At 39.6% G+C, this 13012-nt stretch overlaps 1 protein-coding gene across 7 annotated transcripts in view; it reads right to left on the bottom strand.

Annotated features, from left to right (window-relative positions):
• SYNJ2 (synaptojanin 2) overlaps nt 1-13012 on the bottom strand; it is a 173200-nt gene that overhangs the window by 22108 nt on the left and 138080 nt on the right. For all 7 annotated transcript variants that reach the window (XM_037820421.1, XM_037820430.1, XM_037820438.1 and 4 more), the window contains exon 19: nt 39-257. In XM_037820421.1, coding sequence (XP_037676349.1) covers nt 39-257 — 219 coding nt within the window. The remainder of the gene's footprint in view (nt 1-38; nt 258-13012) is intronic.

Below are 13012 nucleotides of genomic sequence, written 5' to 3'. Positions count from 1 at the left end.
CCTACTTGGGAACCCACGTCCGCCAGGGCAACAGTTACCTGACCAGCACAATGGTCCCATAATTCCCCAAGGTCTGCATGAGTTCAGCCCGCACATCTTCAGGAAACTCGTTTTTCTCTTCCAAGGTTGGTGACTGCAGATTCACGACGACGGTGGCATCCAGGGGGCCCTGGAAGGAGGACACTTCCTGGAAAACTCTCTCCCGAGCATCCACATCAACTTCTTGTACTTCTACCTCCACGACAGCCAGCACAGGTCTGTGTTAAGACACGAAAGGGAAACGGATGCCAACCTGGGATGGACAGGTACATAAAGGCTCAATAACTGCCCTCCCACCTACAGCCGCCCAGAGCCCTGCAGGAAAAGTCAATATCTTAGCCCGTAGGTGTGGCCCAAGCATTCGCCAGCTGTCCTGTCCTAAGGACTCTCACTTTTATCTTTGGCCAATCTTAGTATTATCTAGGCACTTTTACTAAAAGATGATGTGGGGGAAAAATACTGTCATGCTCCAAAGATTTAAACTAGTCCTTAGAAAATAGCCAGCCACCAGCGAAGATTTCTTTAAATGGCCATACCCAGTCTTGCTGAGGATGCAGCGAAGTCTTAGCTGTCACAGGTTCGATGTTTTGGAGGGCTATTTGGAAATTTGCACTAAGAGACCCAAAAATTGTTCCTCTGTTCCTCGATTTTGACCTAGTAATCTCATGCCTAGGACTTTATTCTAAGGAAACGGCCAGAGATTCAGACAAATTTTTATACAAGGTTCTTCATTACAGCATTGTTGACAAGAGAGGAAAAAAGAAAACGATCTGATTGTTCCATTATGGGGACACAGACGTGACACATCCATGTAATAATATGCCATGAAATCGTTATGAATAAGGCTGTAGAAATCTATTTGGCAGACACAGAAAATCAGATCAACAGGAAATAACTCAACGTGTTACTCCATTTTTCACGAATCTAGGTAATCCTTTATTGTGAAGACTACAGAAACTTACTGAAGACATTCCCAATACAATATTAAGTGGCATCAAAGCATAAGACAAAATAGGTATGATATGGCAGCATGATGGAGTGATATTAGTAGCACCACATACACACACACATACACACACACACACACATTTATATTACTATTGTCAGAGTTTTTTTTGCATCTAGAAGCAAAAAAGAAGTTTGAGGAAAATCTTACAGGAATATGCACTAAATGAATTATTTTTAAAAATTCCTTTTAGCAGAAAAATCTCTCAAAGAAGCCTGAAGTATTAAATGATAAAATGAGCATCTCTGAATGAAAGTGGGGGCAGGGACAGGCAGGCAGCTTCAATGCTATAGTGGAAACCACTGTCCTGGTTATGGGGGGAAAAAAACCACAACAGAAAACCACCACAAAAAACCTCTCATTACAGGACCTTCTTTACTCCATTCTATCACTATTAAGGGAATCCAGCCAAAGAAGTGGGAATCCTCAATTTATCTAGTCTAGGGTATTCACTGTAGTCTAGAGGGTTTTAAGTTGAACAGAATTCAGGAGTTCTATGAGCTGTATCTTCATTTTCACCCATCTCTAAATGAAATACAGCATTTCCTTTAATTACAATTGTAGGAAATTAAACAGAATTATTAGTAGTCTCTGTGACCAAAAGAAATCACAGGTATTTTTACAGCACATTACAGTTGTTGTAGATACCTTGCAATATCATTTACACTCACTCCGACATTGAAATTATGGTTGAAAACTGCTGCTAGATGGTATTTAATGTGTTAATTACAAAGCACATATATTACTTTATTGCAAATGTTGTAAATATTTTGATAATTATTTCAATACAATTGTTTTCTTTTGTAATTATATATATATTATTTTGTGCATTTAAAAATATTCTGAGAAGGAGTCCATAGGAGTCACCAGACTTCACAAGGGGTTCCATGCACAAAGTTAACAAACAAACAATCTTGTCTAAAGAAAGGCTGTGGCTGTCTTGTTTACTGCTGAATTCCAGAACCCAGCACAGAGTACAATTCAAATAGCCACTAATGAATGGATGGACTGGACACTAATCCTGCTATGTGACTTTGGTTCTTAAAATTGGATCTAAATGAAAAAAACATTTTAAATGAAAGCCTTAATAAATCTCTTTGGTAAAATTTTAAAAATCATTGCATTAAAATTTTTTTGTAGGCAGAAGACATCATAAAGTACTTATCTTCAGCTTTAAAAACCACAAGATACATTAAAATCATTAACTGAGACCACACTACTTCAAAATTTGTGTTAAATCTTACTTTACATTGAGCACTTTAATAGTTAAGATTTGAGGGAATTTTTAATTTGACAAGTATTTCTAACCACTTGTAAACCACATTCACATATCCATTTGTATTCAAATTAATATTTTATTTATAAACAGTCCTTATTAAAGCAGATTCAACAAGTGATACATTGCCACCACTTAAGGAGCAGTTTTATGTATGTGAAAATGATAAATGTAAACTTAACACACACAATAATTAAGTCCCCAGTAATTCAGATTGGCTTCTATAGGCATAACCAAAATAAAGGAGTATTTCCAAATAAGAAAACACAAATCCTCCCATTCTCAAGGCTATACCATCGTTTCATAATGCCTTAGAACCCTTCCTTCACACATTCCACAAATATCAACTTCTGCCTTTAGGTATACACTATGAAACTCCTACAAATACTGAAATGATCAAACATTCAAATTAAAGTCACAGAGGTCAGGGAACTGAAGTTCTGATATGGCCTTAAGCTGATTTCTCCTCCTTGGGGTGTCTCTTTTAAATATCAGGGTAGTTCATAGCTTCATCTTCCCTCCTCTTCCATTCTGTCTCTAAACCCTCTCCCTGGATGATCCCATGGTTGGGGCTTTGAATGCCACCCTTCTTCCTAGCCCTGACAGTATTTACTTCCAGGATCCATTTCTAGCCTTGATGGTGTGTCCAAATTCCAGCCTCTTATTTCCAGCTATCTGTAGACAACTCATTAGACATAAAACCAATCTTTCTCTCTCCAAACCTACTCTTCCTCTTACAGGCCACCTCTAGGTTGTCCTCAGGTATCCAAATTAAAAACTTGAACATTATCCTCAACGATGGCTAACAGGTCCAAGTTCTTCTGATCCTATATCAGAAACCACAAGTCCAGGGTCTCCACTCCATCTTCACTGCTATGAACTTAATCAATTACTGGTAAGACTTTTTCAACATCCTCTATGGTAGGTTAGATTATATACACACACACCCCCACACACGTTCTTAATCCATTCTTTGCTGTGAACCCATCATAAATAGAATCTTCTGAAGATGTTATTTTTAATTAAGGTGTGGCCAACTGAATTAGGATGAGTCTTAATCATATTACTGGAGGCCTTTTAGGAAAGAAAACCATAGGAAGGAACTAGAAGCCAAAAGGCAACAGAACCCAGAAGAGCAAGGAGAAGACCCTGCCACATGATGGGAAGCCAGGGAACCCAAGGATTGCCAGCCAGTCAGAACACTACTGATCCCGGGAGGAAGCAAGCCTTCTAGCCTCTGAAACCATGAGCCAATTCCCACTGTTTAAACCAACACACTGTGTGGTATTTGTCATAGCAGCTAGGTAACCGAGACGCTCTTCCCACTAGTGTCCTGCCTCTCAAGTCCACTGCCCACACTGCCAGCTTAAGTGTTCTTTAATTGCAAAGACTGATTGTGTAACTCCTCCCCTTAAAAAGGGATGATGGCTTTCCCTTGTTTACAAGGCAAAATGAAAAGTCCTTAGTAGGGCACGAGATCCTTTGCAGCAGTGCGACTCTGACTGACCTCTACAGCTTGCCCTCCATCACTCCCACAGACCCCTCCATGGGTCTTAACTCGGCCTCTCACTGTTCTGCATGCCATGTGGTCCCTTTCACCACGTTACAGGCACGCCTACTGACCTTGATGTCCTTCCCTTCCCTTTGCCTGGAAAAGTCCTAACAGCACTTGTGATGCAGCTCATTGTTTCAGGTCCCAGGAGATGAATTCTTGCCTCAGCAGTGCTTCCAAAGCGCTGACGTAAATTCCTCATGTGTTTTGATTTATCTGTGTATACATGTCAGTCTCCCCTAATAGAAAGAGTTTCTCAAGGGCAAGAATGCTGTTAAAAGCCTGGCTCATAACAGATGCTCAATATATGCTTGATGAATGAAAAAAAATGATGAGTGAAAAGAACAAACACACGGCAAGCATGTGGGAAAACAGGCACTTCATATACTACTGATGAAAGTATAAACTGGTATTGCCTTCTGGAAAGAAGTATGGCATATATATCATAAAACCTAAAAATGTACATACCCACTGACAAGGCAGTTTCACTGTAGTAATTTATCATGAAGAAATAATCAAAAATATTGAAAAAAGAAAACAGACTTTTCACTACTAAAATATCACAGCAGTGAAAAAGCACAAACAATTTACATGCCTAATATAGGCACTTGATTTAATAAGTCATCTTATAGTCACAAAGCAGAATACCACAAAAACATTAAAAACATTAATGTGTGAGACTTCCACTCCTAAGAAGATATGAGTTGTTTTCCCTATTCTTCCCTCCCAATATAACTAAAAACCCAGACATTACATATAAATAAACATAAGACAACACTGAAAAGTGGAGAGATAAAGACAGATCAGCTAGGGATCTTGTGACTTCTAGGAAATATAGAGTAATTGTAAGGTAGGGTATCTAAAATGGTTACATATTATGGGGGTGTAGTCACAGAACTTACATGGTATTTTTACAAGTTTCATTTAGACTTTACAATGGCTATATGTGGAAATAATAATTTTATAGATAAAGAAACAGGCAAGATAGATTAAATAATTTGCAACCTAGGTTTTATGACTTACTGGCAACTAGGGTTCAAGACAGCTCTTACTTGAACTACATGGTGAGTTCTCTGGAATTTCTTTTTGCCTCCTATATCCTAGAAGTCAACAAACTGGAAAATGGGAAATACCAATAATCACAGACCAAAAAAAAAAAAAAAAAAAAAAAGTCCCAACAGAGGACAGTGGAAGACGGTAAGAAGCTTCAAGAATCAGTCCCTCTATCAAAACAACTTGCCAATCAAATTTTCTGAAACTCTGGAGACTAGTGGAACACTGTGCAGCACCCAGGGAAGAGCTGGATGAAGAGGATGGTAAACTGAATTTTACCCTCTGAGCAGTGGCTGCCACCCCCACCCAACCATGTGGTAGGCAGCAGTGGGGACTACAGCCCAGGCTCTTAGTGCAGCTTGCTGGCACCAGGGTGGGCTATAAGGACCTAATTCCCCAAAATCCAGGTGTATGTGGCCTGACTGCTGATCACTGTTCTTGATCAACTACTTCAGAGAGCTGGGAACTGGCTCTGAAGACAGTCATCATTCCAACAAAATCAGGCAAAATCAGCAGAGGCGTCTTAAAGGGGCAGTACATGTTTTGTTGTTTTCTCTTTTCTTTCCAGTCCCCATTTGGGGGCAAAAATAGTTTGAAAAGGTCACAAATTGATGGCTCCAGCCATCAACAATAACAATCAAAACCCTGGCAATCCCAGAGGAATGAGAGAACTACATTTCCAGAGTTCTAGCAATATAATACTCAGAATGTCCAGTTCTCAACAAAAAAATACAAAACACACAAACAGGAAAGCATTGTCCATTCACAGGAAAAAAGAGTTTGCCAGATACTAACTCAGTTGAAGCTCATATACTGGAACTATTAGTCAAAGACATTAAAAGCCAAATGTCCTAAATATGTTCAATAAGCTAAGGAATCCATATACAAAGAACTAAAGAAAACACTGAGTGAGCAAAATAAAGCAATGGAAGTTATATAAAAGAAATCAAATTTTAGAGTTGCATTATTCAGTAATAGAAATGAAGAACTCATCAGGCAGATTCATCAGATTTGAACAGGTAGAAGAAAGGATCAGTGAACTTGAAGACAATTGAAATTACCCACTCTGAGCAGCAGAAAGAAAAATTAATGAAAAAAATTGAACAGAGCCTGCAGGACCAGTAGGAAACCATCAAAGATACCAACATATGCATTATTGGAGTCCAGAAAGACAAAAGAGAGAGAAAGGGACAGAAAAATAAGTGAATAAATAATGGCTGAAAACTTCCCCAACCTGATAAAAGACATGAATATATTCACTGAGGAAGCTTAACGAACTCTAAGCAGGACAGACTCTGAGATATATATACCAAGACACAGGATAGCAAATTTAATCTAAAGACAAAGAGAGGGACTTTAAAATCAGCAACAGAGAAGTGACTTGCAACATCCAAGGTATCCCCTATAAGATTAACAGTGGATTTTTCATCAGAAACCATGGGGGCCAGAAGACAGCAGGATGGCATATTTATAGTCCTTAAAGAAAAAAGTGTCAACTAAGAATTCTGTATCTTGCAAAATTATCTTTCAAAAATGAAGGAGAAATTAACACATTTATATATAAACAAACATGGAAAGAGTTCATTACCAGAAGACCTGCCCTATAAGAAATGCTACAGGGAGCCCTTCCAGCTGAAATAAAAGGACACCAAACAGTAACTCAAAGCCACAAAAAGAAAAAGAACACTGGTTAAGGTAAGCTATACAAGTAAATATGAAATTCTTTATTACTGTACCTTTGGCTTGCAACTGTTCTTTCTCCCTATAAGACTTAATGGGCAAATAGGTAAAAGAACATTTAAAATATAATCTTAATGAGCATACAATGTATAAAGATGTAATCTGAGACAACAAATAAAGGGGGAAGGATGAGATATGTATGAGTAGAGAGTTTGTATACTATGAAAACTAGGTTGATACTAGTCAAAACTAGATTGTAATTAGGTTAAGATGTTAATGGTAATTACAGAAGTAACCACTAAAAAGATAACTGAAAAAATAGAGATTAAAGAAAGAAGGGAATCAAAATGGTACACTACAAAAAAAAAAAACACAACTAAATATGAAAAAAGGCAGTAATGGGGTAACTGAGGAACAAAGAACATACAAGACATGCAGAAAACAAACAAAATGGCAGAAGTAAATCCTTCCTTCTCCTTTATTACCTTTATGTCAGTGGATTAAATTCCCCTATTAAAAGGCAGAGATTGGCAGACTGGATAAAAATGCCATGATCCATCTATATGCTGTGTATAAGAGACGCACTTTAGGTAAAAAGACACAAAGAAGTTGAAAGTAACAGGGTAGAAAAAGGCATTCCAGGCAAACAATAAACAAAAGAGAGCTGGAATGGCTATATCATTGTCACACAAAACAGACTTCAACCCAAAAAAGATTACAAGAGACAAAGAAGGATATTACACACTGATAAAAGGTTCAATCCAGCAAGAAGATATAATAATTATAAACAAATATGCACTTCACAGAGACCCAAAATATATCAAGTAAAAATTGTCAGAACTGAAAGGAAAAATAATTATACAATAATTAACGAATTCAATATGCCACTTTCAATAATTGATAGAACATCTAAACAAAAGATCAATAAGTAAATAGAGGACTTGAACAACACTACTAACCTGTTAGATGTAATGGACATATATAGAACACTCCACCCAACAACAGAATAGACATTCTTTTGAAGTGCACACAGAACATTTTCCAGGATAGACAACGCATTAGACAACACTTCACAAATAAAATCTTAATAAATTAAAAAATATTGAAATCATACAAACTATCTTCTCAGCCCACAGTAGAGTAAAACTGGAAATCGATAATGGAAGGAAAGCTGGAATATTTATAAACAAGGAAAGTAAACATTATACTATTAAACAACCAATGGGTCAAAGAAGAAATCATAAAGGAAATTAGAGAATGGTTTGAAATGAATGAAAATGAAAACACAATATACCCAAACCATGGGATGTATTGAAGGCAAGTTCAGAGGAAAATTTAGAGCACTTCATTAAAAAAGAAGAAAAGGTTACAAATTAATAACCTAACTTTACACCAAAAGAAATTGGAACAAGAAGAGCTAACGAATCCCAAAATTAGGAGAGGAATGAAACAGTAAAGATGAGGGCAGAGATAAATGAAATAGAGAACAGAAGAATAAAGATTTAAAAAACCCAAAAGTTAGTTCTTCGAAAAGATCAATAAAATCAACAAACTTTTAGCCAGACTTAAAAGACACAGAGAGACTATATGGATAACTAAAATCACGAAAGAAAGTGGTGACATTACTAGTGACCTTGCAGAAATAAAAAGGATTACAAGAGAGTACTATGAACAATTATATGCCAACAAATTAGAAAACCTAGATGGAAAGGATACATGCCTCAAAACAAATTACCCAATCTGATGCAAGAAGAAATAGAAATTTCAACAGACTTATTACAAGTAGAGAATGAATCAGTAATTAAAAGCTTCCCAATAAAGAAAAACCCAGGATCGGGTAGCTCCACTGCTGAATTCTACCAAACATTTTAAGAATATTTAACACCAATCCTTCTGATTAATTAACTCATTCTATGAGACTAGTATCACCCTGATACCAAACCAGATAAAGACACTCAAGAAAAGAAAATTAAAGAACATTTATCATGAATACAAATGCAAAAATCTTCAAAAAAACATTGTCCAAAGAACCTAAGATGGCAGCTAGGAGAGACAGGGCAAAAAAACACCTCCATGAAAAATACTAGATAAAAGTCAGAAAGTGAGCCAGAACACCAGTTCCAGAGGTGCACCAACTGAACAAGGTCTGCTAAATCCACAGGGATGGTGCACTTGGTGAAACCAGGAGTCTGTGTTCTGACACAAGTGAGCGAGCCTGCTGAACATCTGGCAGCCACGCTGCGGTGTGGGGAAACCATGGGTTGGCGTTTGGAGGCGGAGTATTCTTTTTTAAAAAAACCCAAAAGCGGCTGCAGATACAGCAGTGAGAACCACACAGTGAAGCACGGAAGGAATGGGATGTGTGAACGCCTCAAATCCTGACGTGGAAGATACCCTTTCGTGAACCCACTGCTAATTGTCTCAGAGTGAGGAGGGCAGAGGTGAGCCAAAAGCAGAAAAAAAATCACACCCCTTGCAGCCATCTTCCCAGTGGGCTGGGAACGCTCCTGCCCAGCGCCAGAGCCACAGCCCAGAGCCGCACCAAGGGATCCAGTGTGGCCACACAAACGCCACAATATTGGGCATGGACAATAGCCTTTCGTGTACCCACAGCTAATTGTCCTGAAGCTGGGAAGGCGGAGCTGTGCGAAAAGGGGGAAATTAACATGCCCCATTCGGCCATCTTCACCTTATGCCAATACCAAGGACTTGTGGGTCAGTGGCAGAGACAATCTGTGGCAACACTGAAATGAAGGTTTAGACTCTTGCAATAGCCTTAAATCTCCAGGAACACCTGGGAGGTTTGACTATTAAAGCTGCCCTGCCTCCCTAACCGCTCAGACACAAGCCTCAAACTCAGGGCAGACTGCACCAACAACACACCCAAACTTGGTGCACAAATTGGACCCCACAAGAACCAGACCCCCACACACCACAAAGACAAAGTTGGGGAGAACTGACTTGACGGGAATAGGTGACTCGTGGATGCCATCTGCTGGTTAGAGAAAGCGTATGCCACCAAGCTGTAGATCTGGCAAATTAGAGACTGGTGTCTGAATAATCCTTCATATCCTAAAAGAACCCTATCAAGCAAAGCAAATGCCAAGAGGCCAAAAACAACAGAAAAATTTAAAGCATATGATAAAACCAGACGATATGGATAACCCACACCCAAACACCCAAATCAAAAGATCAGAGGAGACACAGTACTTGGAACAATTGATCAAAGAACTAAAGACAAACAATGAGAGCATGGCACAGGATATAAAGGACATGAAGAAGAGCACGGCACAGGATATAAAGGACATGAAAAAGAGCATGGCACAAGATATAAAGGACATGAAGACCCTAGAAGAGCATAAAGAAGAAACTGCAAGAGTAAATAAAAAAAATAGATGACCCCATGGAAATAAAAGAAACTTTTGGCCAAATTAAAAAGATTCTGGATACTCATAGTACAAGACTAGAGGAAGCTGAACAACAAATCAGTGACCTCAAGAACCACAGAACAGAAAATGAAAGAACAAAAGAAAGAATGGGGGAAAAATAAAAAAAATCGAAATGGACCTCAGGGATATGATAGATAAAATAAAACGTCCAAATTTAAGACTCATTGGTGTACCAGAAGGGGAAGAGAAGGGTAAACGTCTAGAAAGAGTGTTCAAAGAAATTGTTGGGGAAAACTTCCCAAATCTTCTACACAATATAAATACACAAAGCATAAATGCCCAGCAAACTCCAAATAGAATAAATCCAAATAAACCCACTCCAAGACATATTCTGATCAGACTGTCAAATACTGAAGAGAAGAAGCAAGTTCTGAAAGCAGCAAGAGAAAAGCAATTCACCACATACAAAGGAAACAACATAAGACTAAGTAGTGACTACTCAATGGCCACCATGGAGGCGAGAAGGCAGTGGCATGACATATTTAAAATTCTGAGAGAGAAAAATTTCCAACCAAGAATACTTTACCCAGCAAAGCTCTCCTTCAAATTTGAGGGAGCGCTTCAATTTTTCACAGACAAACAAATACTGAGAGATTTTGCTAATAAAAGACCTGCCCTACTTCAGATACTAAAGAGAGCCCTACTGACAGAGAAACAAAGAAAGGAAAGAGAGATATAGAGAATTTAAACAGACATATGTAGAACATTGCAACCCAGATCACCAGGACACACAATCCTTTCTGTTGATCACAGATCTTTCTCCAGAATGGACCATGGGCTGGGACATAAAACAAGCCTCAATAAATTTAAAAAAATTGAGATTATTCAAGGCATGTTCTCTGACCACAGTGGAGTACAAATAGAAGTCAGTAACCCTCAGAGACTTGGAAAGTTCACAAACACCTGGAGGTTAAAAATGAGGGGGAGATGAAAACATTCCCAGATAATCAAAAGCTGAGGGACTTCATCACCAGATCAGTCCTATGAAAAACGCTAAAGGGAATTGTGCAGGCTGAAAGGAAGAGACACTGAACAACTGACTGAAACCACATGAAGAAATAAAGATTTCCAGTAAAGATCACATGGTAAATATAAATACCAATACTACAGTATTTTTTATTTGTAACTCCACTATTTACTTCCTACAGGATCTAAAATACATAAAGTACAATGATAAATCAGTGGTTTTGAACTCAATGTAAAATATGTAATTTTTGACAAGAACTACATAAAGGTGGGGGAATGGAGGAGTATAGGGACATAGTTTATGGGTCTTATTGAAGTTAAGCTGGTATCAAAGAAAACAAGATTGTTATAGACTTAAGATGTTAAATTTAAGCCCCACGGTAAACACAAAGTATTAGAGAATATGATCATAGAGATGAAAAGTGGAGTATGGGTTATGAGAAATGGGGGAAAGGGCAATGGGGAGTTAATAAGAAATGAGTGGAGGCGGGGCAAGATGGCAGACTGGTGAGCTGTATGTTTTAGTTACTCCTCCAGGAAAGTAGGTAAAAAGCCAGGAACTGCGTGGACTGGACACCACAGAGCAATCTGTCTTTGGGCATACTTCATACAACACCCATGAAAACGTGGAACTGCTGAGATCAGCGAAATCTGTAAGTTTTTGCGGCCAGGGGACCCGCGCCCCTCCCTGCCAGGCTCAGTCCCGGCGGAGGAGGGGCTGTCAGCTCCAGGAAGGAGAAGGGAGAATTGCAGTGGCTGCTCTTATCGGAAACTCATTCTACTGATTCAAACTCCAACCATAGATAGACTGAGACCAGACACCAGAGACTCTGAGAGCAGCCAGCCCAGCAGAGAGGAGACAGGCATAGAAAAAAAAACAACACGAAAAACTCCAAAATAAAAGCAGAGGATTTTTGGAGTTCTGGTGAACACAGAAAGGGGAAGGGCGGAGATCAGGCCTTGAGGCGCATATGCAAATCCCGAAGCAAGGCTGATCTCTCTGCCCTGTGCACCTTTCCTTAATGGCCCTGGTTGCTTTGTCTATTAGCATTTCAATAACCCATTAGATCTCTGAGGAGGGCCGTTTTTTTGTTTTTTTTTTTTTTTTTTAAATCCTTTTTGCTTTTTCTAAAACAATTACTCTAAGAAGCTCAATACAGAAAGCTTCAAAGAATTGAAATTTGGGCACGTCAAGTCAAGAGCAGAACTAAGAGAGCTCTGAGACAAAAGGCAATAATCCAGTGGCTGAGAAAATTCACTAAACAACACAACTTCCCAAGAAAAGGGGGGTGTCCGCTCACAGCCACCATCCTGGTGGACAGGAAACACTCCTGCCCATCACCAGCCCCATAGCCCAGAGCTGCCCCAGACAACCCAGTGTGACGGAAGTGCTTCAAATAACAGGCACACACCACAAAACTGGGCGTGGACATTAGCCTTCCCTGCAACCTCAGCTGAATGTCCCAGAGCTGGGAAGGGGGAGCAGTGTGAATTAACAGAGCCCCATTCAGGCATCATTTGAGCAGACTGGGAGCCTCCCAACACAGCCCAGCAGCCCAGAACTGCCCTGGGGGGACGGCACTCACCTGTGACATAGCACAGTCATCCCTCAACAGAGGACCCGGGGTGCACAGCCTGGAAGAGGGGCCCACTTGCAAGTCTCAGGAGCCATACGCCAATACCAAAGACTTGTGGGTCAGTGGCAGAGACAAACTGTGGCAGGACTGAACTGAAGGATTAGACTATTGCAGTAGCTTTAAAACTCTAGGATCATCAGGGAGATTTGATTGTTAGGGCCACCCCCCCTCCCCGACTGCCCAGAAACACGCCCCACATACAGGGCAGGCAACACCAACTACACACGCAAGCTTGGTACACCAATTGGGCCCACAAGACTCACTCCCCCACTCACCAAAAAGGCTAAGCAGGGGAGATCTGGCTTGTGGAGAACAGGTGGCTCGTGGACGCCACCTGCTGGTTAGTTAGAGAAA

Source organism: Choloepus didactylus, chromosome 2 (assembly GCF_015220235.1).
Source record: "Choloepus didactylus isolate mChoDid1 chromosome 2, mChoDid1.pri, whole genome shotgun sequence".
In the NCBI taxonomy this organism is placed as follows: domain Eukaryota; kingdom Metazoa; phylum Chordata; class Mammalia; order Pilosa; family Megalonychidae; genus Choloepus; species Choloepus didactylus.
The sequence above is the reverse complement of the archived record's forward strand: the minus strand, read 5'-3'. Positions and strand labels throughout refer to the sequence as shown.